Source organism: Pseudophryne corroboree, chromosome 4 (assembly GCF_028390025.1).
Source record: "Pseudophryne corroboree isolate aPseCor3 chromosome 4, aPseCor3.hap2, whole genome shotgun sequence".
In the NCBI taxonomy this organism is placed as follows: Eukaryota; Metazoa; Chordata; class Amphibia; order Anura; family Myobatrachidae; genus Pseudophryne; species Pseudophryne corroboree.
The window spans coordinates 886,294,184-886,317,864 of record NC_086447.1 but is presented as its reverse complement, the minus strand read 5'-3'; the positions used below and the strand labels follow the sequence as shown (position 1 = coordinate 886,317,864).

The 23,681-nt window shown below is 55.2% G+C and overlaps 1 protein-coding gene across 3 annotated transcripts in view; it reads left to right on the top strand.

Moving 5' to 3' along the window:
• Window positions 1-22,996, top strand: part of CMTR1 (cap methyltransferase 1) — a 130,708-nt gene extending 107,712 nt beyond the window's left edge. For 2 of the 3 annotated variants that reach the window (XM_063918867.1, XM_063918868.1), the window contains one exon: window positions 21,994-22,996. In XM_063918867.1, the coding sequence (XP_063774937.1) occupies window positions 21,994-22,156 (163 nt within the window). In that variant the 3' untranslated portion in view covers window positions 22,157-22,996. The remainder of the gene's footprint in view (window positions 1-21,993) is intronic. The other variant, XR_010176245.1, reaches the window with a different exon arrangement.
• Window positions 22,997-23,681: the final 685 nt, after the last annotated feature.

Sequence of the window (23,681 nt, the reverse complement as noted above, 5' to 3'; positions counted from 1 at the left end):
TCCTGCCTGCGTGTCTGTGTGTCTGGTATTAGGGAAGTGGCAGTGCTGTGGTGCTCTCCCGCCTGTGTGTGTGTGGGTCTGGTATTAGGGAAGTGGCAGTGCTGGGGTGCTCTCCTGCCTGTGTGTGTGTCCAGCATTAGGGAAGTGGAAGCGCTGCGGTGCTCTCCTGCCTGTGTGTGTGTGTGTGGGACTGGTATTAGGGAAGTGGCAGTGCTGCTGTGCTCTCCTGCCTGTGTGTGTGTGTGTCCAGTATTAGGGAAGTGGCAGTGCTGCGGTGCTCTCCCGCCTGTGTGTGTGTGACTGGTATTAGGGAAATGGCAGTGCTGCGGTGCTCTCCTGCCTGTGTGTGTGTGTCCCTGGTATTAGGGAAGTGGCAGTGCTGCGGTGCTCTTCCTGTGTGTGTGACTGGTATTAGGGAAGTGGCAGTGCTGCGGTGCTCTCCTGCCTATGTCTGTGTGTGTGTGTGTCCGGTATTAGGGAAGTGGCAGTGGGGTGCTCTCCTGCCTGCGTGTGTGTGTATCCGGTATTAGGGAAGTGGCAGTGCTGCGGTGCTCTCCTGCCTGTGTGTGTGTATCGGTATTAGGGAAGTGGCAGTGCTGCGGTGCTCTCCTGCCTGTGTGTATCCGGTATTAGGGAATTGGCAGCGCTGCGGTGCTCTCCTGCCTGTGTGTGACTGGTATTAGGGAAGTGGCAGTGCTGCGGTGCTCTCCTGCCTGTGTGTGTGACTAATATTAGGGAAATGGCAGTGCTGCAGTGTTCGCCTGCGTGCGTGTATCCGGTATTAGGGAAGTGGCAGCAATGCGGTGCTCTGCTGCCTGTGTGTCCGGTATTAGCGAAGTGGCAGCGCTGCGGTGCTCGTGTCCAGCATTAGGGAAGTGGCAGTGCTGCGGTGCTCTCCTGTCTGTATGTGTGTCAAGTATTAGGGAAGTGGCAGTGCTGCGGTGCTCTCCTGCCTGTGTGTGTGTCCAGTATTAGGGAAGTGGCAGTGCTGCGGTACTCTCCTGCCTGTTTGTGTGTCCAGTATTAGGGAAGTGGCAGTGCTGCGGTGCTCTCCCGCCTGTGTGTGTGTGACTGGTATTAGGGAAATGGCAGTGCCTCGGTGCTCTCCTGCCTGTGTGTGTGTGTGTGTCTCTGGTATTAGGGAAGTGGCAGTGCTGCGGTGCTCTCCTGCCTGTGTGTGTGCGTGTCCCTGGTATTAGGGAAGTGGCAGTGCTGCGGTGCTCTTCCTGTGTGTGTGACTGGTATTAGGGAAGTGGCAGTGCTGCGGTGCTCTCCTGCCTATGTCTGTGTGTGTGTGTGTGTCCGGTATTAGGGAAGTGGCAGTGGGGTGCTCTCCTGCCTGCGTGTGTGTGTATCCGGTATTAGGGAAGTGGCAGTGCTGCGGTGCTCTCCTGCCTGTGTGTGTGTATCGGTATTAGGGAAGTGGCAGTGCTGCGGTGCTCTCCTGCCTGTGTGTGTGTATCCGGTATTAGGGAATTGGCAGCGCTGCGGTGCTCTCCTGCCTGTGTGTGACTGGTATTAGGGAAGTGGCAGTGCTGCGGTGCTCTCCTGCCTGTGTGTGTGACTAATATTAGGGAAATGGCAGTGCTGCAGTGTTCGCCTGCGTGCGTGTATCCGGTATTAGGGAAGTGGCAGCAATGCGGTGCTCTGCTGCCTGTGTGTCCGGTATTAGCGAAGTGGCAGCGCTGCGGTGCTCGTGTCCAGCATTAGGGAAGTGGCAGTGCTGCGGTGCTCTCCTGTCTGTATGTGTGTCAAGTATTAGGGAAGTGGCAGTGCTGCGGTGCTCTCCTGCCTGTGTGTGTGTCCAGTATTAGGGAAGTGGCAGTGCTGCGGTACTCTCCTGCCTGTTTGTGTGTCCAGTATTAGGGAAGTGGCAGTGCTGCGGTGCTCTCCCGCCTGTGTGTGTGTGACTGGTATTAGGGAAATGGCAGTGCCTCGGTGCTCTCCTGCCTGTGTGTGTGTGTGTGTCTCTGGTATTAGGGAAGTGGCAGTGCTGCGGTGCTCTCCTGCCTGTGTGTGTGTGACTGGTATTAGGGAAGTGGCAGCGCTGCGGTGCTCTCCTGCCTATGTGCCTGTGTGTGTGTCCGGTATTAGGGAAGTGGCAGTGCTGCGGTGCTCTCCCGCCTGTGTGTGTGTGTGTCCGTTATTAGGGAAGTGGCAGTGCTGCGGTGCTCTCCCGTCTGTGTGTGTGTGTCCGGTATTCGGGAAGTGGCAGTGCTGCGGTGCTCTCCCGCCTGTGTGTGTGTGTGTCTGGTATTAGGGAAGTGGCAGTGCTGGGGTGCTTTTCTGCCTGTGTGTGTATAACTGGCATTAGGGAAGTGAAAGTGCTGCGGTGCTCTCCTGCCTGTGTGTGTGTGTGTCCAGTATTAGGGAAGTGGCAACGCTGCGGTGCTCTCCTGCCTGTGTGTGTGTGTCTGGTATTAGGGAAGTGGCAGTGCTGCGGTGCTCTCCCGCCTGTGTGTGTGTCTGGTATTAGGGAAGTGGCAGTGCTGCAGCGCTCTCCTGCCTGCGTGTGTGTCCGGTATTAGGTAAGTGGCAGTGCTTCGCTGCTCTCCCGTCTGTGTGTGTGTGTCTGGTATTAGGGAAGTGGCAGTGCTGTGGTGCTCTCCTGCCTGTGTGTGTGTGTCCGGTATTAGTGAAGCGGCAGTGCTGCGGTGCTCTCCCGCCTGTGTGTGTGTGTCCGGTATTAGGGAAGTGGCAGTGCTGCGGTGCTCTCCCGCCTGTGTGTGTGTGTCCGTTATTAGGGAAGTGGCAGTGCTGCGGTGCTCTCCCGTCTGTGTGTGTGTGTCCGGTATTCGGGAAGTGGCAGTGCTGCGGTGCTCTCCTGCCTGCGTGTCTGTGTGTCTGGTATTAGGGAAGTGGCAGTGCTGTGGTGCTCTCCCGCCTGTGTGTGTGTGTGTCTGGTATTAGGGAAGTGGCAGTGCTGGGGTGCTCTCCTGCCTGTGTGTGTGTCCAGCATTAGGGAAGTGGCAGCGCTGCGGTGCTCTCCTGCCTATATATGTGTGTGTGTGTGTGTGTGTGTGTGTGTGTGTCCGGTATTAGGGAAGTGGCAGTGCTGGGGTGCTTTCCTGCCTGTGTGTGTATAACTGGCATTAGGGAAGTGAAAGTGCTGCGGTGCTCTCCTGCCTGTGTGTGTGTGTCCAGTATTAGGGAAGTGGCAACGCTGCGGTGCTCTCCTGCCTATGTGTGTGTGTGTCTGGTATTAGGGAAGTGGCAGTGCTGCGGTGCTCTCCTGCCTGTGTGTGTGTGTGTGTGTGTGTGTGTGTGTGTGTGTGTGTGTGGGACTGGTATTAGGGAAGTGGCAGTGCTGCTGTGCTCTCCTGCCTGTGTGTGTGTCCAGTATTAGGGAAGTGGCAGTGCTACGGTGCTCTCCCGCCTGTGTGTGTGTGACTGGTATTAGGGAAATGGCAGTGCTGCGGTGCTCTCCTGCCTGTGTGTGTGTGTCCCTGGTATTAGGGAAGTGGCAGTGCTGCGGTGCTCTGCCTGTGTGTGTGACTGGTATTAGGGAAGTGGCAGTGCTGCGGTGCTCTCCTGCCTATGTGTGTGTGTGTGTGTGTGTGTGTGTGTGTGTGTGTGTCCGGTATTAGGGAAGTGGCAGTGCTGGGGTGCTCTCCTGCCTGCGTGTGTGTGTATCCGGTATTAGGGAAGTGGCAGTGCTGCGGTGCTCTCCCGCCTGTGTGTGTGTATCGGTATTAGGGAAGTGGCAGTGCTGCGGTGCTCTCCTGCCTGTGTGTGTGTATCCGGTATTAGGGAATTGGCAGCGCTGCGGTGCTCTCCTGCCTGTGTGTGACTGGTATTAGGAAAGTGGCAGTGCTGCGGTGCTCTCCTGCCTGTGTGTGTGACTAGTATTAGGGAAATGGCAGTGCTGCAGTGTTCTCCTGCCTGCGTGTGTGTATCCGGTATTAGGGAAGTGGCAGCAATGCGGTGCTCTGCTGCCTGTGTGTCCGGTATTAGCGAAGTGGCAGCGCTGCGGTGCTCGTGTCCAGCATTAGGGAAGTGGCAGTGCTGCGGTGCTCTCCTGCCTGTGTGTGTGTCCAGTATTAGGGAAGTGGCAGTGCTGCGGTGCTCTCCTGCCTGTGTGTGTGTCCAGTATTAGGGAAGTGGCAGTGCTGCGGTGCTCTCCTGCCTGTGTGTGTGTGTCCAGTATTAGGGAAGTGGCAGTGCTGCGGTGCTCTCCCGCCTGTGTGTGTGTGTGTGTGACTGGTATTAGGGAAATGGCAGTGCCTCGGTGCTCTCCTGCCTGTGTGTGTGTGTCTCTGGTATTAGGGAAGTGGCAGTGCTGCGGTGCTCTCCTGCCTGTGTGTGTGTGACTGGTATTAGGGAAGTGGCAGCGCAACGGTGCTCTCCTGCCTATGTGCCTGTGTTTGTGTCTGGTATTAGGGAAGTGGCAGTGCTGTGGTGCTCTCCTGCCTGTGTGTGTGTGTCCGGTATTAGTGAAGGGGCAGTGCTGCGGTGCTCTCCCGCCTGTGTGTGTGTCCGGTATTAGGGAAGTGGCAGTGCGCGGTGCTCTCCTGCCTGTGTGTGTGTGTCAGTTATTAGGGAAGTGGCAGTGCTGGGGTGCTCTCCCGTCTGTGTGTGTGTGTGTCCGGTATTCGGGAAGTGGCAGTGCTGCGGTGCTCTCCTGCCTGCGTGTCTGTGTGTCTGGTATTAGGGAAGTGGCAGTGCTGTGGTGCTCTCCCGCCTGTGTGTGTGTTTGGTATTAGGGAAGTGGCAGTGCTGGGGTGCTCTCCTGCCTGTGTGTGTGTCCAGCATTAGGGAAGTGGCAGCGCTTCGGTGCTCTCCTGCCTATATATGTGTGTGTGTGTGTGTGTGTGTGTGTGTGTGTGTGTGTGTGTCTGGTATTAGGGAAGTGGCAGTGCTGGGGTGCTTTCCTGCCTGTGTGTGTATAACTGGCATTAGGGAAGTGAAAGTGCTGCGGTGCTCTCCTGCCTGTGTGTGTGTGTGTCCAGTATTAGGGAAGTGGCAACGCTGCGGTGCTCTCCTGCCTATGTGTGTGTGTGTCTGGTATTAGGGAAGTGGCAGTGCTACGGTGCTCTCCTGCCTGTGTGTGTGTGTGTATGTGACTGGTATTAGGGAAGTGGCAGCGCTGCGGTGCTCTCCTGCCTGCGTGTGTGTGTGTGGGACTGGTATTAGGGAAGTGGCAGTGCTGCTGTGCTCTCCTGCCTGTGTGTGTGTGTATCCAGTATTAGGGAAATGACAGCGCTGCTGTGCTCTCCTGCCTGTGTGTGTGTGTGTCCAGTATTAGGGAAGTGGCAGTGCTGCGGTGCTCTCCCGCCTGTGTGTGTGTGACTGGTATTAGGGAAATGGCAGTGCTGCTGTGCTCTCCTGCCTGTGTGTGTGTGTCCCTGGTATTAGGGAAGTGGCAGTGCTGCGGTGCTCTGCCTGTGTGTGTGACTGGTATTAGGGAAGTGGCAGTGCTGCGGTGCTCTCCTGCCTGTGTGTGTGTATCGGTATTAGGGAAGTGGCAGCGCTGCGGTGCTCTCCTGCCTGTGTGTGTGTGTGTGTCCGGTATTAGGGAAGTGGCAGTGGGGTGCTCTCCTGCATGCGTGTGTGTGTGTCTGGTATTAGGGAAGTGGCAGTGCTGCGGTGCTTTCCTGCCTGTGTGTGTATAACTGGCATTAGGGAAGTGAAAGTGCTGCGGTGCTCTCCTGCCTGTGTGTGTGTTCAGTATTAGGGAAGTGGCAACGCTGCGGTGCTCTCCTGCCTATGTGTGTGTGTGTGTCTGGTATTAGGGAAGTGGCAGTGCTGCGGTGCTCTCCTGCCTGTGTGTGTGTGTGTATGTGACTGGTATTAGGGAAGTGGCAGCGCTGCGGTGCTCTCCTGCCTGTGTGTGTGTGTGTGTGTGTGTGGGACTGGTATTAGGGAAGTGGCAGTGCTGCGGTGCTCTCCTGCCTATGTGTGTGTGTGTGTGTGTCCGGTATTAGGGAAGTGGCAGTGGGGTGCTCTCCTGCCTGCGTGTGTGTGTATCCGGTATTAGGGAAGTGGCAGTGCTGCGGTGCTCTCCCGCCTGTGTGTGTGTATCGGTATTAGGGAAGTGGCAGTGCTGCGGTGCTCTCCTGCCTGTGTGTGTGTATCCGGTATTAGGGAATTGGCAGCGCTGCGGTGCTCTCCTGCCTGTGTGTGACTGGTATTAGGGAAGTGGCAGTGCTGCGGTGCTCTCCTGCCTGTGTGTGTGACTAGTATTAGGGAAATGGCAGTGCTGCAGTGTTCTCCTGCCTGCGTGTGTGTATCCGGTATTAGGGAAGTGGCAGCAATGCGGTGCTCTGCTGCCTGTGTGTCCGGTATTAGCGAAGTGGCAGCGCTGCGGTGCTCGTGTCCAGCATTAGGGAAGTGGCAGTGCTGCGGTGCTCTCCTGCCTGTGTGTGTGTCCAGTATTAGGGAAGTGGCAGTGCTGCGGTGCTCTCCTGCCTGTGTGCGTGTCCAGTATTAGGGAAGTGGCAGTGCTGCGGTGCTCTCCTGCCTGTGTGTGTGTGTCCAGTATTAGGGAAGTGGCAGTGCTGCGGTGCTCTCCCGCCTGTGTGTGTGTGACTGGTATTAGGGAAATGGCAGTGCCTCGGTGCTCTCCTGCCTGTGTGTGTGTGTCTCTGGTATTAGGGAAGTGGCAGTGCTGCGGTGCTCTCCTGCCTGTGTGTATGTGTGACTGGTATTAGGGAAGTGGCAGCGCTACGGTGCTCTCCTGCCTATGTGCCTGTGTTTGTGTCTGGTATTAGGGAAGTGGCAGTGCTGTGGTGCTCTCCTGCCTGTGTGTGTGTGTCCGGTATTAGTGAAGGGGCAGTGCTGCGGTGCTCTCCCGCCTGTGTGTGTGTCCGGTATTTGGGAAGTGGCAGTGCGCGGTGCTCTCCTGCCTGTGTGTGTGTGTCCGTTATTAGGGAAGTGGCAGTGCTGGGGTGCTCTCCCGTCTGTGTGTGTGTGTCCGGTATTCGGGAAGTGGCAGTGCTGCGGTGCTCTCCTGCCTGCGTGTCTGTGTGTCTGGTATTAGGGAAGTGGCAGTGCTGTGGTGCTCTCCCGCCTGTGTGTGTGTGTGTGTGTGTGTGTGTGTCTGGTATTAGGGAAGTGGCAGTGCTGGGGTGCTCTCCTGCCTGTGTGTGTGTCCAGCATTAGGGAAGTGGCAGCGCTGCGGTGCTCTCCTGCCTATATATGTGTGTGTGTGTCTGGTATTAGGGAAGTGGCAGTGCTGGGGTGCTTTCCTGCCTGTGTGTGTATAACTGGCATTAGGGAAGTGAAAGTGCTGCGGTGCTCTCCTGCCTGTGTGTGTGTGTGTCCAGTATTAGGGAAGTGGCAACGCTGCGGTGCTCTCCTGCCTATGTGTGTGTGTGTCTGGTATTAGGGAAGTGGCAGTGCTGCGGTGCTCTCCTGCCTGTGTGTGTGTGTGTGTATGTGACTGGTATTAGGGAAGTGGCAGCGCTGCGGTGCTCTCCTGCCTGCGTGTGTGTGTGTGGGACTGGTATTAGGGAAGTGGCAGTGCTGCTGTGCTCTCCTGCCTGTGTGTGTGTGTATCCAGTATTAGGGAAGTGACAGCGCTGCTGTGCTCTCCTGCCTGTGTGTGTGTGTCCAGTATTAGGGAAGTGGCAGTGCTGCGGTGCTCTCCCGCCTGTGTTTGTGTGACTGGTATTAGGGAAATGGCAGTGCTGCTGTGCTCTCCCGCCTGTGTGTGTGTATCGGTATTAGGGAAGTGGCAGTGCTGCGGTGCTCTGCCTGTGTGTGTGACTGGTATTAGGGAAGTGGCAGTGCTGCAGTGCTGTCCTGCCTATGTGTGTGTGTGTCCGGTATTAGGGAAGTGGCAGTGCTGCGGTGCTCTCCCGCCTGTGTGTGTGTATCGGTATTAGGGAAGTGGCAGTGCTGCGGTGCTCTCCTGCCTGTGTGTGTGTATCGGTATTAGGGAAGTGGCAGCGCTGCGGTGCTCTCCTGCCTGTGTGTGTGTGTGTGTGTCCGGTATTAGGGAAGTGGCAGTGGGGTGCTCTCCTGCATGCGTGTGTGTGTGTCTGGTATTAGGGAAGTGGCAGTGCTGCGGTGCTTTCCTGCCTGTGTGTGTATAACTGGCATTAGGGAAGTGAAAGTGCTGCGGTGCTCTCCTGCCTGTGTGTGTGTCCAGTATTAGGGAAGTGGCAACGCTGCGGTGCTCTCCTGCCTATGTGTTTGTGTGTGTGTGTGTCTGGTATTAGGGAAGTGGCAGTGCTGCGGTGCTCTCCGGCCTGTGTGTGTGTGTGTGTGTGGGACTGGTATTAGGGAAGTGGCAGTGCTGCTGTGCTCTCCTGCCTGTGTGTGTGTGTGTGTGTCCAGTATTAGGGAAGTGACAGCGCTGCTGTGCTCTCCTGCCTGTGTGTGTGTGTGTGTGTGTCCAGTATTAGGGAAGTGGCAGTGCTGCGGTGCTCTCCCGCCTGTGTGTGTGTGACTGGTATTAGGGAAATGGCAGTGCTGCGGTGCTCTCCTGCCTGTGTGTGTGTGTCCCTGGTATTAGGGAAGTGGCAGTGCTGCGGTGCTCTGCCTGTGTGTGTGACTGGTATTAGGGAAGTGGCAGTGCTGCGGTGCTCTCCTGCCTATGTCTGTGTGTGTGTGTGTGTGTCCGGTATTAGGGAAGTGGCAGTGGGGTGCTCTCCTGCCTGTGTGTGTGTGTATCGGTATTAGGGAAGTGGCAGTGCTGCGGTGCTCTCCTGCCTGTGTGTGTGTATCGGTATTAGGGAAGTGGCAGTGCTGCGGTGCTCTCCTGCCTGTGTGTGTGTATCCGGTATTAGGGAATTGGCAGCGCTGCGGTGCTCTCCTGCCTGTGTGTGACTGGTATTAGGGAAGTGGCAGTGCTGCGGTGCTCTCCTGCCTGTGTGTGTGACTAGTATTAGGGAAATGGCAGTGCTGCAGTGTTCTCCTGCCTGCGTGCGTGTATCCGGTATTAGGGAAGTGGCAGCAATGCGGTGCTCTGCTGCCTGTGTGTCCGGTATTAGCGAAGTGGCAGCGCTGCGGTGCTCGTGTCCAGCATTAGGGAAGTGGCAGTGCTGCGGTGCTCTCCTGTCTGTATGTGTGTCCAGTATTAGGGAAGTGGCAGTGCTGCGGTGCTCTCCTGCCTGTTTGTGTGTCCAGTATTAGGGAAGTGGCAGTGCTGCGGTGCTCTCCCGCCTGTGTGTGTGTGACTGGTATTAGGGAAATGGCAGTGCCTCGGTGCTCTCCTGCCTGTGTGTGTGTGACTGGTATTAGGGAAGTGGCAGCGCTGCGGTGCTCTCCTGCCTATGTGCCTGTGTGTGTGTCCGGTATTAGGGAAGTGGCGGTGCTCTCCCGCCTGTGTGTGTCCGTTATTAGGGAAGTGGCAGTGCTGCGGTGCTCTCCCGTCTGTGTGTGTGTGTCCGGTATTCGGGAAGTGGCAGTGCTGCGGTGCTCTCCCGCCTGTGTGTGTGTGTGTCTGGTATTAGGGAAGTGGCAGTGCTGGGGTGCTTTCCTGCCTGTGTGTGTATAACTGGCATTAGGGAAGTGAAAGTGCTGCGGTGCTCTCCTGCCTGTGTGTGTGTGTGTGTGTCCAGTATTAGGGAAGTGGCAACGCTGCGGTGCTCTCCTGCCTGTGTGTGTGTGTCTGGTATTAGGGAAGTGGCAGTGCTGCGGTGCTCTCCCGCCTGTGTGTGTGTCTGGTATTAGGGAAGTGGCAGTGCTGCGGTGCTCTCCTGCCTGCGTGTGTATGTCCGGTATTAGGTAAGTGGCAGTGCTGCAGCGCTCTCCTGCCTGCTTGTGTGTCCGGTATTAGGGAAGTGGCAGTGCTGCGCTGCTCTCCCGTCTGTGTGTGTGTGTGTGTCTGGTATTAGGGAAGTGGCAGTGCTGTGGTGCTCTCCTGCCTGTGTGTGTGTGTCCGGTATTAGTGAAGGGGCAGTGCTGCGGTGCTCTCCCGCCTGTGTGTGTGTGTCCGGTATTAGGGAAGTGGCAGTGCTGCGGTGCTCTCCCGCCTGTGTGTGTGTGTCCGTTATTAGGGAAGTGGCAGTGCTGCGGTGCTCTCCCGTCTGTGTGTGTGTGTGTCCGGTATTCGGGAAGTGGCAGTGCTGCGGTGCTCTCCTGCCTGCGTGTCTGTGTGTCTGGTATTAGGGAAGTGGCAGTGCTGTGGTGCTCTCCCGCCTGTGTGTGTGTGTGTCTGGTATTAGGGAAGTGGCAGTGCTGGGGTGCTCTCCTGCCTGTGTGTGTGTCCAGCATTAGGGAAGTGGCAGCGCTGCGGTGCTCTCCTGCCTATATGTGTGTGTGTGTGTGTGTGTGTGTGTATGTCCGGTATTAGGGAAGTGGCAGTGCTGGGGTGCTTTCCTGCCTGTGTGTGTATAACTGGCATTAGGGAAGTGAAAGTGCTGCGGAGCTCTCCTGCCTGTGTGTGTGTGTCCAGTATTAGGGAAGTGGCAACGCTGCGGTGCTCTCCTGCCTATGTGCGTGTGTGTCTGGTATTAGGGAAGTGGCAGTGCTGCGGTGCTTTCCTGCCTGTGTGTGTGTGTGTGTGTGTGGGACTGGTATTAGGGAAGTGGCAGTGCTGCTGTGCTCTCCTGCCTGTGTGTGTGTATGTGTCCAATATTAGGGAAGTGACAGCGCTGCTGTGCTCTCCTGCCTGTGTGTGTGTGTCCAGTATTAGGGAAGTGGCAGTGCTGCGGTGCTCTCCCGCCTGTGTGTGTGTGACTGGCATTAGGGAAATGGCAGTGCTGCGGTGCTCTCCTGCCTGTGTGTGTGTGTCCCTGGTATTAGGGAAGTGGCAGTGCTGCGGTGCTCTGCCTGTGTGTGTGACTGGTATTAGGGAAGTGGCAGTGCTGCGGTGCTCTCCTGCCTATGTGTGTGTGTGTGTGTGTGTGTCCGGTATTAGGGAAGTGGCAGTGGGGTGCTCTCCTGCCTGCGTGTGTGTGTATCCGGTATTAGGGAAGTGGCAGTGCTGCGGTGCTCTCCTGCCTGCGTGTGTGTGTATCCGGTATTAGGGAAGTGGCAGTGCTGCGGTGCTCTCCTGCCTGTGTGTGACTGGTATTAGGGAAGTGGCAGTGCTGTGGTGCTCTCCCGCCTGTGTGTGTGTATCCGGTATTAGGGAATTGGCAGCGCTGCGGTGCTCTCCTGCCTGTGTGTGACTAGCATTAGGGAAATGGCAGTGCTGCAGTGTTCTCCTGCCTGCGTGTGTGTATCCGGTATTAGGGAAGTGGCAGCAATGCGGTGCTCTGCTGCCTGTGTGTCCGGTATTAGCGAAGTGGCAGCGCTGCGGTGCTCGTGTCCAGCATTAGGGAAGTGGCAGTGCTGCGGTGCTCTCCTGCCTGTGTGTGTGTCCAGTATTAGGGAAGTGGCAGTGCTGCGGTGCTCTCCTGCCTGTGTGTGTGTCCAGTATTAGGGAAGTGGCAGTGCTGCGGTGCTCTCCTGCCTGTGTGTGTGTGTCCAGTATTAGGGAAGTGGCAGTGCTGCGCTGCTCTCCCGTCTGTGTGTGTGTGTGTGTCTGGTATTAGGGAAGTGGCAGTGCTGTGGTGCTCTCCTGCCTGTGTGTGTGTGTCCGGTATTAGTGAAGGGGCAGTGCTGCGGTGCTCTCCCGCCTGTGTGTGTGTGTCTGGTATTAGGGAAGTGGCAGTGCTGTGGTGCTCTCCTGCCTGTGTGTGTGTGTCCGGTATTAGTGAAGGGGCAGTGCTGCGGTGCTCTCCCGCCTGTGTGTGTGTGTCCGGTATTAGGGAAGTGGCAGTGCTGCGGTGCTCTCCCGCCTGTGTGTGTGTGTCCGTTATTAGGCAAGTGGCAGTGCTGCGGTGCTCTCCCGTCTGTGTGTGTGTGTGTCCGGTATTCGGGAAGTGGCAGTGCTGCGGTGCTCTCCTGCCTGCGTGTCTGTGTGTCTGGTATTAGGGAAGTGGCAGTGCTATGGTGCTTTCCTGTCTGTGTGTGTATAACTGGCATTAGGGAAGTGAAAGTGCTGCGGAGCTCTCCTGCCTGTGTGTGTGTGTCCAGTATTAGGGAAGTGGCAACGCTGCGGTGCTCTCCTGCCTGTGTGTGTGTGTCTGGTATTAGGGAAGTGGCAGTGTTGCGGTGCTCTCCCGCCTGTGTGTGTGTCTGGTATTAGGGAAGTGGCAGTGCTGCGGTGCTCTCCTGCCTGCGTGTGTATGTCCGGTATTAGGTAAGTGGCAGTGCTGCAGCGCTCTCCTGCCTGCTTGTGTGTCCGGTATTAGGGAAGTGGCAGTGCTGCGCTGCTCTCCCGTCTGTGTGTGTGTGTCTGGTATTAGGGAAGTGGCAGTGCTGTGGTGCTCTCCTGCCTGTGTGTGTGTGTCCGGTATTAGTGAAGGGGCAGTGCTGCGGTGCTCTCCCGCCTGTGTGTGTGTGTCCGGTATTAGGGAAGTGGCAGTGCTGCGGTGCTCTCCCGCCTGTGTGTGTGTGTCCGTTATTAGGGAAGTGGCAGTGCTGCGGTGCTCTCCCGTCTGTGTGTGTGTGTGTCCGGTATTCGGGAAGTGGCAGTGCTGCGGTGCTCTCCTGCCTGCGTGTCTGTGTGTCTGGTATTAGGGAAGTGGCAGTGCTGTGGTGCTCTCCCGCCTGTGTGTGTGTGTGTGTCTGGTATTAGGGAAGTGGCAGTGCTGGGGTGCTCTCCTGCCTGTGTGTGTGTCCAGCATTAGGGAAGTGGCAGCGCTGCGGTGCTCTCCTGCCTATATGTGTGTGTGTATGTGTGTGTGTGTGTGTGTGTGTGTGTGTGTGTGTGTGTGTGTATGTCCGGTATTAGGGAAGTGGCAGTGCTGGGGTGCTTTCCTGCCTGTGTGTGTATAACTGGCATTAGGGAAGTGAAAGTGCTGCGGAGCTCTCCTGCCTGTGTGTGTGTGTCCAGTATTAGGGAAGTGGCAACGCTGCGGTGCTCTCCTGCCTATGTGCGTGTGTGTCTGGTATTAGCGAAGTGGCAGTGCTGCGGTGCTTTCCTGCCTGTGTGTGTGTGTGTGTGGGACTGGTATTAGGGAAGTGGCAGTGCTGCTGTGCTCTCCTGCCTGTGTGTGTGTATGTGTCCAGTATTAGGGAAGTGACAGCGCTGCTGTGCTCTCCTGCCTGTGTGTGTGTGTCCAGTATTAGGGAAGTGGCAGTGCTGCGGTGCTCTCCCGTCTGTGTGTGTGTGACTGGCATTAGGGAAATGGCAGTGCTGCGGTGCTCTCCTGCCTGTGTGTGTGTGTCCCTGGTATTAGGGAAGTGGCAGTGCTGCGGTGCTCTGCCTGTGTGTGTGACTGGTATTAGGGAAGTGGCAGTGCTGCGGTGCTCTCCTGCCTATGTGTGTGTGTCCGGTATTAGGGAAGTGGCAGTGGGGTGCTCTCCTGCCTGCGTGTGTGTGTATCCGGTATTAGGGAAGTGGCAGTGCTGCGGTGCTCTCCTGCCTGCGTGTGTGTGTATCCGGTATTAGGGAAGTGGCAGTGCTGCGGTGCTCTCCCGCCTGTGTGTGTGTATCGGTATTAGGGAAGTGGCAGTGCTGCGGTGCTCTCCTGCCTGTGTGTGACTGGTATTAGGGAAGTGGCAGTGCTGTGGTGCTCTCCCGCCTGTGTGTGTGTATCCGGTATTAGGGAATTGGCAGCGCTGCGGTGCTCTCCTGCCTGTGTGTGACTGGTATTAGGGAAGTGGCAGTGCTGTGGTGCTCTCCTGCCTGTGTGTGTGACTAGCATTAGGGAAATGGCAGTGCTGCAGTGTTCTCCTGCCTGCGTGTGTGTATCCGGTATTAGGGAAGTGGCAGCAATGCGGTGCTCTGCTGCCTGTGTGTCCGGTATTAGCGAAGTGGCAGCGCTGCGGTGCTCGTGTCCAGCATTAGGGAAGTGGCAGTGCTGCGGTGCTCTCCTGCCTGTGTGTGTGTCCAGTATTAGGGAAGTGGCAGTGCTGCGGTGCTCTCCTGCCTGTGTGTGTGTCCAGTATTAGGGAAGTGGCAGTGCTGCGGTGCTCTCCTGCCTGTGTGTGTGTGTCCAGTATTAGGGAAGTGGCAGTGCTGCGGTGCTCTCCCGCCTGTGTGTGTGTGACTGGTATTAGGGAAATGGCAGTGCCTCGGTGCTCTCCTGCCTGTGTGTGTGTCTCTGGTATTAGGGAAGTGGCAGTGCTGCAGTGCTCTCCTGCCTGTGTGTGTGTGACTGGTATTAGGGAAGTGGCAGCGCTACGGTGCTCTCCTGCCTATGTGCCTGTGTTTGTGTCTGGTATTAGGGAAGTGGCAGTGCTGTGGTGCTCTCCTGCCTGTGTGTGTGTGTCCGGTATTAGTGAAGGGGCAGTGCTGCGGTGCTCTCCCGCCTGTGTGTGTGTCCGTTATTAGGGAAGTGGCAGTGCTGCGGTGCTCTCCCGTCTGTGTGTGTGTGACTGGCATTAGGGAAATGGCAGTGCTGCGGTGCTCTCCTGCCTGCGTGTCTGTGTGTCTGGTATTAGGGAAGTGGCAGTGCTGTGGTGCTCTCCCGCCTGTGTGTGTGTGTGTGTGTCTGGTATTAGGGAAGTGGCAGTGCTGGGGTGCTCTCCTGCCTGTGTGTGTGTCCAGCATTAGGGAAGTGGCAGCGCTGCGGTGCTCTCCTGCCTATATATGTGTGTGTGTGTGTCTGGTATTAGGGAAGTGGCAGTGCTGGGGTGCTTTCCTGCCTGTGTGTGTATAACTGGCATTAGGGAAGTGAAAGTGCTGCGGTGCTCTCCTGCCTGTGTGTGTGTGTGTGTCCAGTATTAGGGAAGTGGCAACGCTGCAGTGCTCTCCTGCCTATGTGTGTGTGTGTCTGGTATTAGGGAAGTGGCAGTGCTGCGGTGCTCTCCTGCCTGCGTGTGTGTGTGTGTGTGACTGGTATTAGGGAAGTGGCAGTGCTGCTGTGCTCTCCTGCCTGTGTGTGTGTGTGTCCAGTATTAGGGAAGTGACAGCGCTGCTGTGCTCTCCTGCCTGTGTGTGTGTGTCCAGTATTAGGGAAGTGGCAGTGCTGCGGTGCTCTCCCGCCTGTGTGTGTGTGACTGGTATTAGGGAAATGGCAGTGCTGCTGTGCTCTCCTGCCTGTGTGTGTGTGTCCCTGGTATTAGGGAAGTGGCAGTGCTGCGGTGCTCTGCCTGTGTGTGTGACTGGTATTAGGGAAGTGGCAGTGCTGCGGTGCTCTCCTGCCTATGTGTGTGTGTGTGTGTCCGGTATTAGGGAAGTGGCAGTGCTGCGGTGCTCTCCCGCCTGTGTGTGTGTATCGGTATTAGGGAAGTGGCAGTGCTGCGGTGCTCTCCTGCCTGTATGTGTGTGTGTGTGTCCGATATTAGGGAAGTGGCAGTGGGGTGCTCTCCTGCATGTGTGTGTGTGTATCCGGTATTAGGGAAGTGGCAGTGCTGCGGTGCTCTCCCGCCTGTGTGTGTTTATCGGTATTAGGGAAGTGGCAGTGCTGCGGTGCTCTCCCGCCTGTGTGTGTGTATCGGTATTAGGGAAGTGGCAGTGCTGCGGTGCTCTCCTGCCTGTGTGTGTGACTAGTATTAGGGAAATGGCAGTGCTGCAGTGTTCTCCTGCCTGCGTGTGTGTATCCGGTATTAGGGAAGTGGCAGCAATGCGGTGCTCTGCTGCCTGTGTGTCCGGTATTAGCGAAGTAGCAGTGCTGCGGTGCTCTCCTGCCTGTGTGTGTGTCCAGTATTACGGAAGTGGCAGTGCTGCGGTGCTCTCCTGCCTGTGTGTGTGTCCAGTATTAGGGAAGTGGCAGTGCTGCGGTGCTCTCCTGTCTGTATGTGTGTCCAGTATTAGGGAAGTGGCAGTGCTGCGGTGCTCTCCTGCCTGTGTGTGTGTCTCTGGTATTAGGAAAGTGGCAGTGCTGCGGTGCTCTCCTGCCTGTGTGTGTGTGACTGGTATTAGGGAAGTGGCAGCGCTGCGGTGCTCTCCTGCCTATGTGTGTGTGTGTGTCTGGTATTAGGGAAGTGGCAGTGTTAGGGTGCTCTCCTGCCTGCGTGTGTGTGTATCCGGTATTAGGGAAGTGGCAGTGCTGCGGTGCTCTCCCGCCTGTGTGTGTGTGTCCGGTATTAGGGAAGTGGCAGTGCTGCCATGCTCTCCCGCCTGTGTGTGTGTGTCCGGTATTAGGTAAGTGGCAGTGCTGCGGTGCTCTACTGCCTGCGTGTGTCCCCCCGGTATTAGGGAAGTGGCATTGCTGCGGTGCTCTCCCGCCTGTGTATGTGTGTCCGGTATTAGGGAAGTGGCAGTGCTGCGGTGCTCTCCAGCCTGTGTGAGTCCAGTATTAGTGAAGGGGCAGTGCTGCGGTGCTCTCCCGCCTGTGTGTGTGTGTCCGGTATTAGGGAATTGGCAGTGCTGCGGTGCTCTCCCGCCTGTGTGTGTGTGTCCGGTATTAGGGAAGTGGCAGTGCTGCGGTGCTCTCCCGCCTGTGTGTGTGTGTCCGGTATTCGGGAAGTAGCAGTGCTGCGATGCTCTCCTGCCTGCGTGTGTGTGTCCGGTATTAGGGAAGTGGCAGTGCTGCGGAGCTCTCCTGCCTGCGTGTGTGTGTCTGGTATTAGGGAAGTGGCAGTGCTGCGGTGCTCTCCCGCCTGTGTGTGTGTGTGTGTGTGTCTGGTATTAGGGAAGTGTCAGTGCTGGGGTGCTCTCCCGCCTGTGTGTGTATGTGTCCGGTATTGGGGAAGTGGCAGTGCTGGGGTGCTCTCCTACCTGTGTGTGTGTGTGTGTGTGTGTCTGGTATTAGGGAAGTGGCAGTGCTGCTGTGCTCTCCTGCCTATGTGTGTGTGTGTCTGGTATTAGGGAAGTGGCAGTGCTGCGGTGCTTTCCTGCCTGTGTGTGTATGACTGGTATTAGGGAAGTGGCAGTGCTGGGGTGCTTTCCTGCCTGTGTGTGTATAACTGGCATTAGGGAAGTGGCAGTGCTGCGGTGCTCTCCTGCCTGTGTGTGTGTGTCCGGTATTAGGGAAGTGACAGAGCTGCGGTGCTCGTGTCCAGCATTAGGGAAGTGGCAGCGCTGCGGTGCTCTCCTGCCTGTGTGTGTGTCCAGCATTAGGGAAGTGGCAGTGCTGCGGTGCTCTCCTGTCTGTATGTGTGTCCAGTATTAGGGAAGTGGCAGTGCTGCGGTGCTCTCCTGCCTGTGTGTGTCCAGCATTAGGGAAGTGGCAGTGCTGCAGTGCTCTCCTGCCTGTGTTTGACTGGTATTAGGGAAGTGGCAGTGCTGCAGTGCTATCCTGCCTGTGTGTGTCCGGTATTCGGGAAGTGGCAGTGCTGCGGTGCTCTCCTGCCTGCGTGTGTGTGTCCAGTATTAGGGAAGTGACAGTGCTGCGGAGCTCTCCTGCCTGCGTGTGTGTCTGGTATTAGGGAAGTGGCAGTGCTGTGGTGCTCTCCCGCCTGTGTGTGTGTCCGGTATTAGGGAAGTGGCAGTGCTGGGGTGCTTTCCTGCCTGTGTGTGTATAACTGGCATTAGGGAAGTGAAAGTGCAGCGGTGCTCTCCTGCCTGTGTGTGTGTGTCCAGTATTAGGGAAGTGGCAACGCTGCTGTGCTCTCCTGCCTCTGTGTGTGTGTGTGTGTGTGTGTGTGTGTGTGTGTGTCTGGTATTAGGGAAGTGGCAGTGCTGCGGTGCTCTCCTGCCTGTGTGTGTGACTGGTATTAGGGAAGTGGCAGCGCTGCGGTGCTCTCCTGCCTGTGTGTGTGTGTGTGTGACTGGTATTAGGGAAGTGGCAGCGCTGCTGTGCTCTCCTGCCTGTGTGTGTGTCCAGTATTAGGGAAGTGGCAGTGCTGCGGTGCTCTCCTGCCTGTGTGTGTGTCCAGCATTAGGGAAGTGGCAGTGCTGCGGTGCTCTCCTGTCTGTATGTGTGTCCAGTATTAGGGAAGTGGCAGTGCTGCAGTGCTCTCCTGCCTGTGTGTGACTGGTATTAGGGAAGTGGCAGTGCTGCGGTGCTCTCCCGTCTGTGTGTGTGTGTCCGGTATTCAGGAAGTGGCAGTGCTGCGGTGCTCTCCTGCCTGCGTGTGTGTCCCCAGTATTAGGGAAGTGACAGTGCTGCGGAGCTCTCCTGCCTGCGTGTGTGTCTGGTATTAGGGAAGTGGCAGTGCTGTGGTGCTCTCCCGCCTGTGTGTGTGCGTGTCCGGTATTAGGGAAGTGACAGTGCTGGGGTGCTCTCCTGCCTGTGTGTGTGTGTGTGTGTGTCTGGTATTAGGGAAGTGGCAGTGCTGGGGTGCTCTCCTGCTGTGTGTGTGTCCAGCATTAGGGAAGTGGCAGCGCTGCTGTGCTCTCCTGCCTATATATGTGTGTGTGTGTGTGTCCGGTATTAGGGAAGTGGCAGTGCTGGGGTGCTTTCCTGCCTGTGTGTGTATAACTGGCATTAGGGAAGTGAAAGTGCAGCGGTGCTCTCCTGCCTGTGTATGTGTGTCCAGTATTAGGGAAGTGGCAACGCTGCTGTGCTCTCCTGCCTATGTGTGTGTGTGTCTGGTATTAGGGAAGTGGCAGTGCTGCGGTGCTCTCCTGCCTGTGTGTGTGTGTGTGTGTGACTGGTATTAGGGAAGTGGCAGTGCTGCGGTGCTCTCCTGCCTATGTGTGTGTGTGTCTGGTATTAGGGAAGTGGCAGTGCTGCTGTGCTCTCCTGCCTGTGTGTGTGTGTGTGTGTGACTGGTATTAGGGAAGTGGCAGTGCTGCTATGCTCTCCTGCCTGTGTGTGTGTCCAGTATTAGGGAAGTGGCAGTGCTGCGGTGCTCTCCTGCCTGTGTGTGTGTGTGTATCCGGTATTAGGGAAGTGGCAGCAATGCGGTGCTCTGCTGCCTGTATTTCCGGTATTAGCAAAGTGGCAGCGCTGCGGTGCTCGTGTCCAGCATTAGGGAAGTGGCAGTGCTGCGGTGCTCTCCTGTCTGTATGTGTGTCCAGTATTAGGGAAGTGGCAGTGCTGCGGTGCTCTCCTGCCTGTGTGTGTGTGTATCCGGTATTAGGGAAGTGGCAGCAATGCGGTGCTCTGCTGCCTGTGTTTCCGGTATTAGCAAAGTGGCAGCGCTGCGGTGCTCGTGTCCAGCATTAGGGAAGTGGCAGTGCTGCGGTGCTCTCCTGCCTGTGTGTGTCCAGTATTAGGGAAGTGGCAGTGCTGCGGTGCTCTGCCTGTGTGTGACTGGTATTAGGGAAGTGGCAGTGCTGCGGTGCTCTCCTGCCTGTGTGTGTGACTGGTATTAGGGAAGTGGCAGTGCTGCGGTGCTCTCCTGCCTGTGTGTGACCGGTATTAGGGAAGTGGCAGTGCTGCGGTGCTCTCCTGTCTGTGTGTGTGACTGGTATTAGGGAAGTGGCAGTGCTGCGGTGCTCTCCTGCCTGTGTGTGTGTGTATCCGGTATTAAGGAAGTGGCAGCGCTGCGGTGCTCTCCTGCCTGTGTGTGTGTGTGTGTGTGTGTGTATATCCGGTATTAGGGAAGTGGTAGTGCTGCAGTGCTCTCCTGCCTGTGTGTGTGTGTGTGTATATCCGGTATTAGGGAAGTGGCAGTGCTGCGGTGCTCTCCTGCCTGTGTGTGTGTGTATATCCGGTATTAGGGAAGTGGCAGTGCTGCGGTGCTCTGCTGCCTGTGTGTCCGGTATTAGCGAAGTGGCAGTGCTGCGGTGCTCTCCTGCCTGTGTGTGTGTCCAGCATTAGGGAAGTGGCAGCGCTGCGGTGCTCTCTTGCCTGTGTGTGTGTCCAGCATTAGGGAAGTGGCAGTGCTGCGGTGCTCTCCTGCCTGTGTGTGTGTCCAGCATTAGGGAAGTGGCAGTGCTGCGGTGCTCTCCTGCCTGTGTGTGTGTGTGTGTCCGGTATTAGGGAAGTGGCAGTGCTGCTGTGCTCTCCTGCCTGTGTGTGTGTGTCCGGTATTAGGGAAGTGGCAGTGCTGCGGTGCTCTCCTGCCTGTGTGTGTGTCCAGCATTAGGGAAGTGGCAGTGCTGCTGTGCTCTCCTGCCTGTGTGTGTGTCTCCGGTATTAGGGAAGTGGCAGTGCTGCGGTGCTCTCCTGCCTGTGTGTGTGTCCAGCATTAGGGAAGTGGCAGTGCTGCTGTGCTCTCCTGCCTGTATGTGTGTGTCCGGTATTAGGGAAGTGGCAGTGCTGCGGTGCTCTCCTGCCTGTGTGTGTGTCTGGTATTAGGGAAATGGCAGCGCTGCAGTGCTCTCCTGTCTATGTATATATGGTGGTTATTCAGGTTTGTTAGCAAGCTAAAAAATGTAAGCAATTGGGCAAAACCATGCTGCACTGCAGGTGGGGAAGATGTAACATGTGCAGAGAGTTAGATTTGGGTGGGTTATTTTGTTTCTGTGCAGGGTAAATACTGGTTGCTTAATTTCTACACTGCAGTTTAGATTTCAGTTTGAACACCCCCCAAAGTGTTTGTTTCCTCAGAGATTTCTTCATATTGTTTAGTGCTATGTGATTAGAAAACACTATAATATACTTTTCATCCATAAGTAGAACCTGTTAATGAATGTCTTAGGCCCTCATTCCGAGTTGATCGCTCGCTAGCTACTTTTAGCAGCCGTGCAAACGCATAGTTGCCGCCCACGGGGGAGTGTATCTTCGCTTTGCAGGAGTGCGAACGCCTGTGCAGCCGAGCGGCAGCAAACACATTTTGTGCAGAACAAGACCAGCCCTGTAGTTACTTATCCTGTGCGATGATTGCTGCGACGAAGGTCCCGGGATTGACGTCAGACACCCGCCCAGCAAATGCCCGGCCACGCCTGCGTTTTTCCAAACACTCCCAGAAAACGGTCAGTTGACACCCAGAAACTCCCACTTCCTGTCAATCTCCTTGCGTCCGCCAGTGCGACTGGAAGGGTCGCTAGAACCTGTGCAAAAACACAAAGCTGTTTGTACTTGTACGATGTGCCTGCGCATTGCGGTGCATGCGCAGATTAGCCCCGTTCTGCCATAATCGCTGCGAAAATCCGTAGCAAGCGATCAACTCGGAATGACCCCCTTAGTCCAGTTGAAGATCAGATCAGACCAACTCTCATGACTACCTTTCATAACATTCCCACAGCCAGTGTGCCCCTGCTGGATAACATAGTCCTGCTCACCCTGGCAGGCCGGCAATTTTAGGACAGGGGTGTGTAACTGGGTAACAATGGGAATTTCATAATTTTATTAAGGGGGGAAAGACTGAGTTGGGTGAAAACATTAAGGGGACTGGAGGGTGTGGGTTGATAGACAGACGGTGTCTAGTTAAACAGTCAATAGATAGACACCATGGGGGAGATTCAAATGTGTGAAAAGTCAGTTGGGAGTCTCTTTTATCCTATCTAATAGACAGCAAAAAACAGACACCCAACCGACTTTTCAAACATTTGAATTGTGTATGTTAGACAGACATTAGGTCGACAGGGACAAAAGGGCGACATGAAAATGCTCAACACAAAAAAGGTAGGCACGTTTTTGCATTTTCGTGGTTTGTGTGGATAGTTATATCATCTGGGTCCCCCAGCTGTAGAAAGGCATACCATTGCTTCGCTCGCCACGCTTCGGGCTCGGTGGCTTGCCACAAAGTTTATAACCAATTCTATGCCGACATGGATAGAGAAGGTATGAAATAGTCCAAAAACATGTTCAGTTTAAAAAAAAAAAAAACATGTCTTTTTTTTTTACATCGACCTTTTGACACTGTTGACCTTTTGTACTGTCTACCTTTTTCATGTCAACCTTTTGACCCTGTCTATCTTTTGACCCTGTTGACCTAATGTCTGTCTAACATATGGTGTCTATCTACTGACTGTCTAACTAGACACTGTCTATCTATCATCCGGATACCGGACTGGAGGCTATAGTTAGTAATCTGGGTGCAGGAGGACACAACATGGCCATTCACCATACATGAATACATTGTTTGAGCCGTACAGGGAAGTCTACCTATTGGCAACTACTGCAAACCATAAACTGCAATCATCGTTTAGAAAATCTGTTACGGATTTTTGCACTACGTGAAGGGAGAACAAATCTCAGTATTTCCATCTTCCCTGAATCCTTAATAGCTCCTGCTGGCTTCTAGATTTTTAAGCATCTGTCTCTTGAATTCTTCATTCTTTTGGCCAACCCTGCACTATTACCATGCCCGGATTCTCCTGCACTCTACCGGTAATGTACGTCCTGGGCTCTGTATGTCTTCACCTCACCCCATGTCCCTTTCTTGCAGCATCTGCTACTCTGAACGGCTCTTTTGGGAGTGGAACGAAGGCGTCCAGATACACGAGTCTCAAAAACGGGACCCTAGCCCAGACAAGCTCTCCAAGGACGACGTCCTCCACTTTATTCGGATGCACCAGCCCTCGTCTTCCGGGGCCAGAGAGGAGAGGTAGTACTGCATCGGACACACCTCTCCCCATTACTCCCCTCTCGGACTCAGATAGCCGATCAGCTCTTAAAGTGATTTGAAGCTTGAGCGAGGGGATTCTAGGGGGTTTTATCCCCCTATCTACCTTTATTAAAGAAGTCTGACTTGCACTGCAGATGAGAGAAAGTCATTGGCCTAGATCCTCTTTCTGCTCCTGTTGTTGCTCCACTGGTACCTTGTCTGGTCTCTTTTTTTTTTTTTTTTTGGAGGGGTACAATGCCGGTGGTGACACTTGCTTTATTTTTAAATACACATTTACTTTTTTTTTTTCATGGTATTGAACTATAACAAAACATCTGAACCCAAACTCTATGAAACCGCGCCAAGCACAAGCTATTAAAGGTATAGTTTAAAGATACACAGATTTATCAGATTTAAGATTAAATGTAGAAAAAAAAAACAGTCTTACCCACCTCGTCTCATTCTATAGGTGCAGTATTTTCCGTAAATACTTGGACTGATGCGTGCAAGGGAGATTCACATGCACGCAGACGCATCGGATGGTATTTTTTTAGGAACTCTGCTTTACCGCTCATGTTTATTGTGTATCTCATGTCAAAGAGTTACTGACGTCGCCAAACACAGTGGTGTTTAGAAGTTCTGGATTTCAGCCACATTGAGTGTATCCCCACTGAGCAGGGCAGCATTCATTACAATGGGACTGATGCTATGAGAGACTGCGGAAAGGAATTACGTCCCATGCTTTGGGGGATCGCCTCACTCCTACAGCAATAAACTCTACAAACTGGATACCACTAGGTTATAGTACTGTAATCTGGATCAGTAAAGACCGATGTGTTTACCAGTCAGGTGTATGGGTCCTTCTGTATCCACCAGTGTGATAAGTGTAAATGATGGCTGTGTGTAACACTCTTTGTGCTACGTAAGAGATGTTCTAATATTCCACTATTCACAGATGATTAGCGCTCACTACCACTGTAGAACTACACGTCCCACAGGCTGTCATGCAAGTCACATTCTCTGAAGCCATGTTCGCGGAGATGCAGTTCTAAAGTCTTTGGACTGTTTTCTTATTGTTATTATTTCTCTAACGTCCTAAGTGGATGCTGGGGACTCCGTCAGGACCATGGGGAATAGCGGCTCCGCAGGAGACAGGGCACAAAAATAAAGCTTTAGAATTAGGTGGTGTGTACTGGCTCCTCCCCCTATGACCCTCCTCCAAGCCTCAGTTAGGTTTTTGTGCCCGTCCGAGCAGGGTGCAATCTAGGTGGCTCTCTTAAAGAGCTGCTTAGAAAAAGTTTTTTTAGGTTTTTTATTTTCAGTGAGTCCTGCTGGCAACAGGCTCACTGCATCGAGGGACTTAGGGGAGAGAATTTCAACTCACCTGCGTGCAGGATGGATTGGATTCTTAGGCTACTGGACACCATTAGCTCCAGAGGGAGTCGGAACACAGGTCTCACCCTGGGGTTCGTCCCGGAGCCGCGCCGCCGACCCCCCTTACAGATGCTGAAGATTGAAGGTCCGGAAAC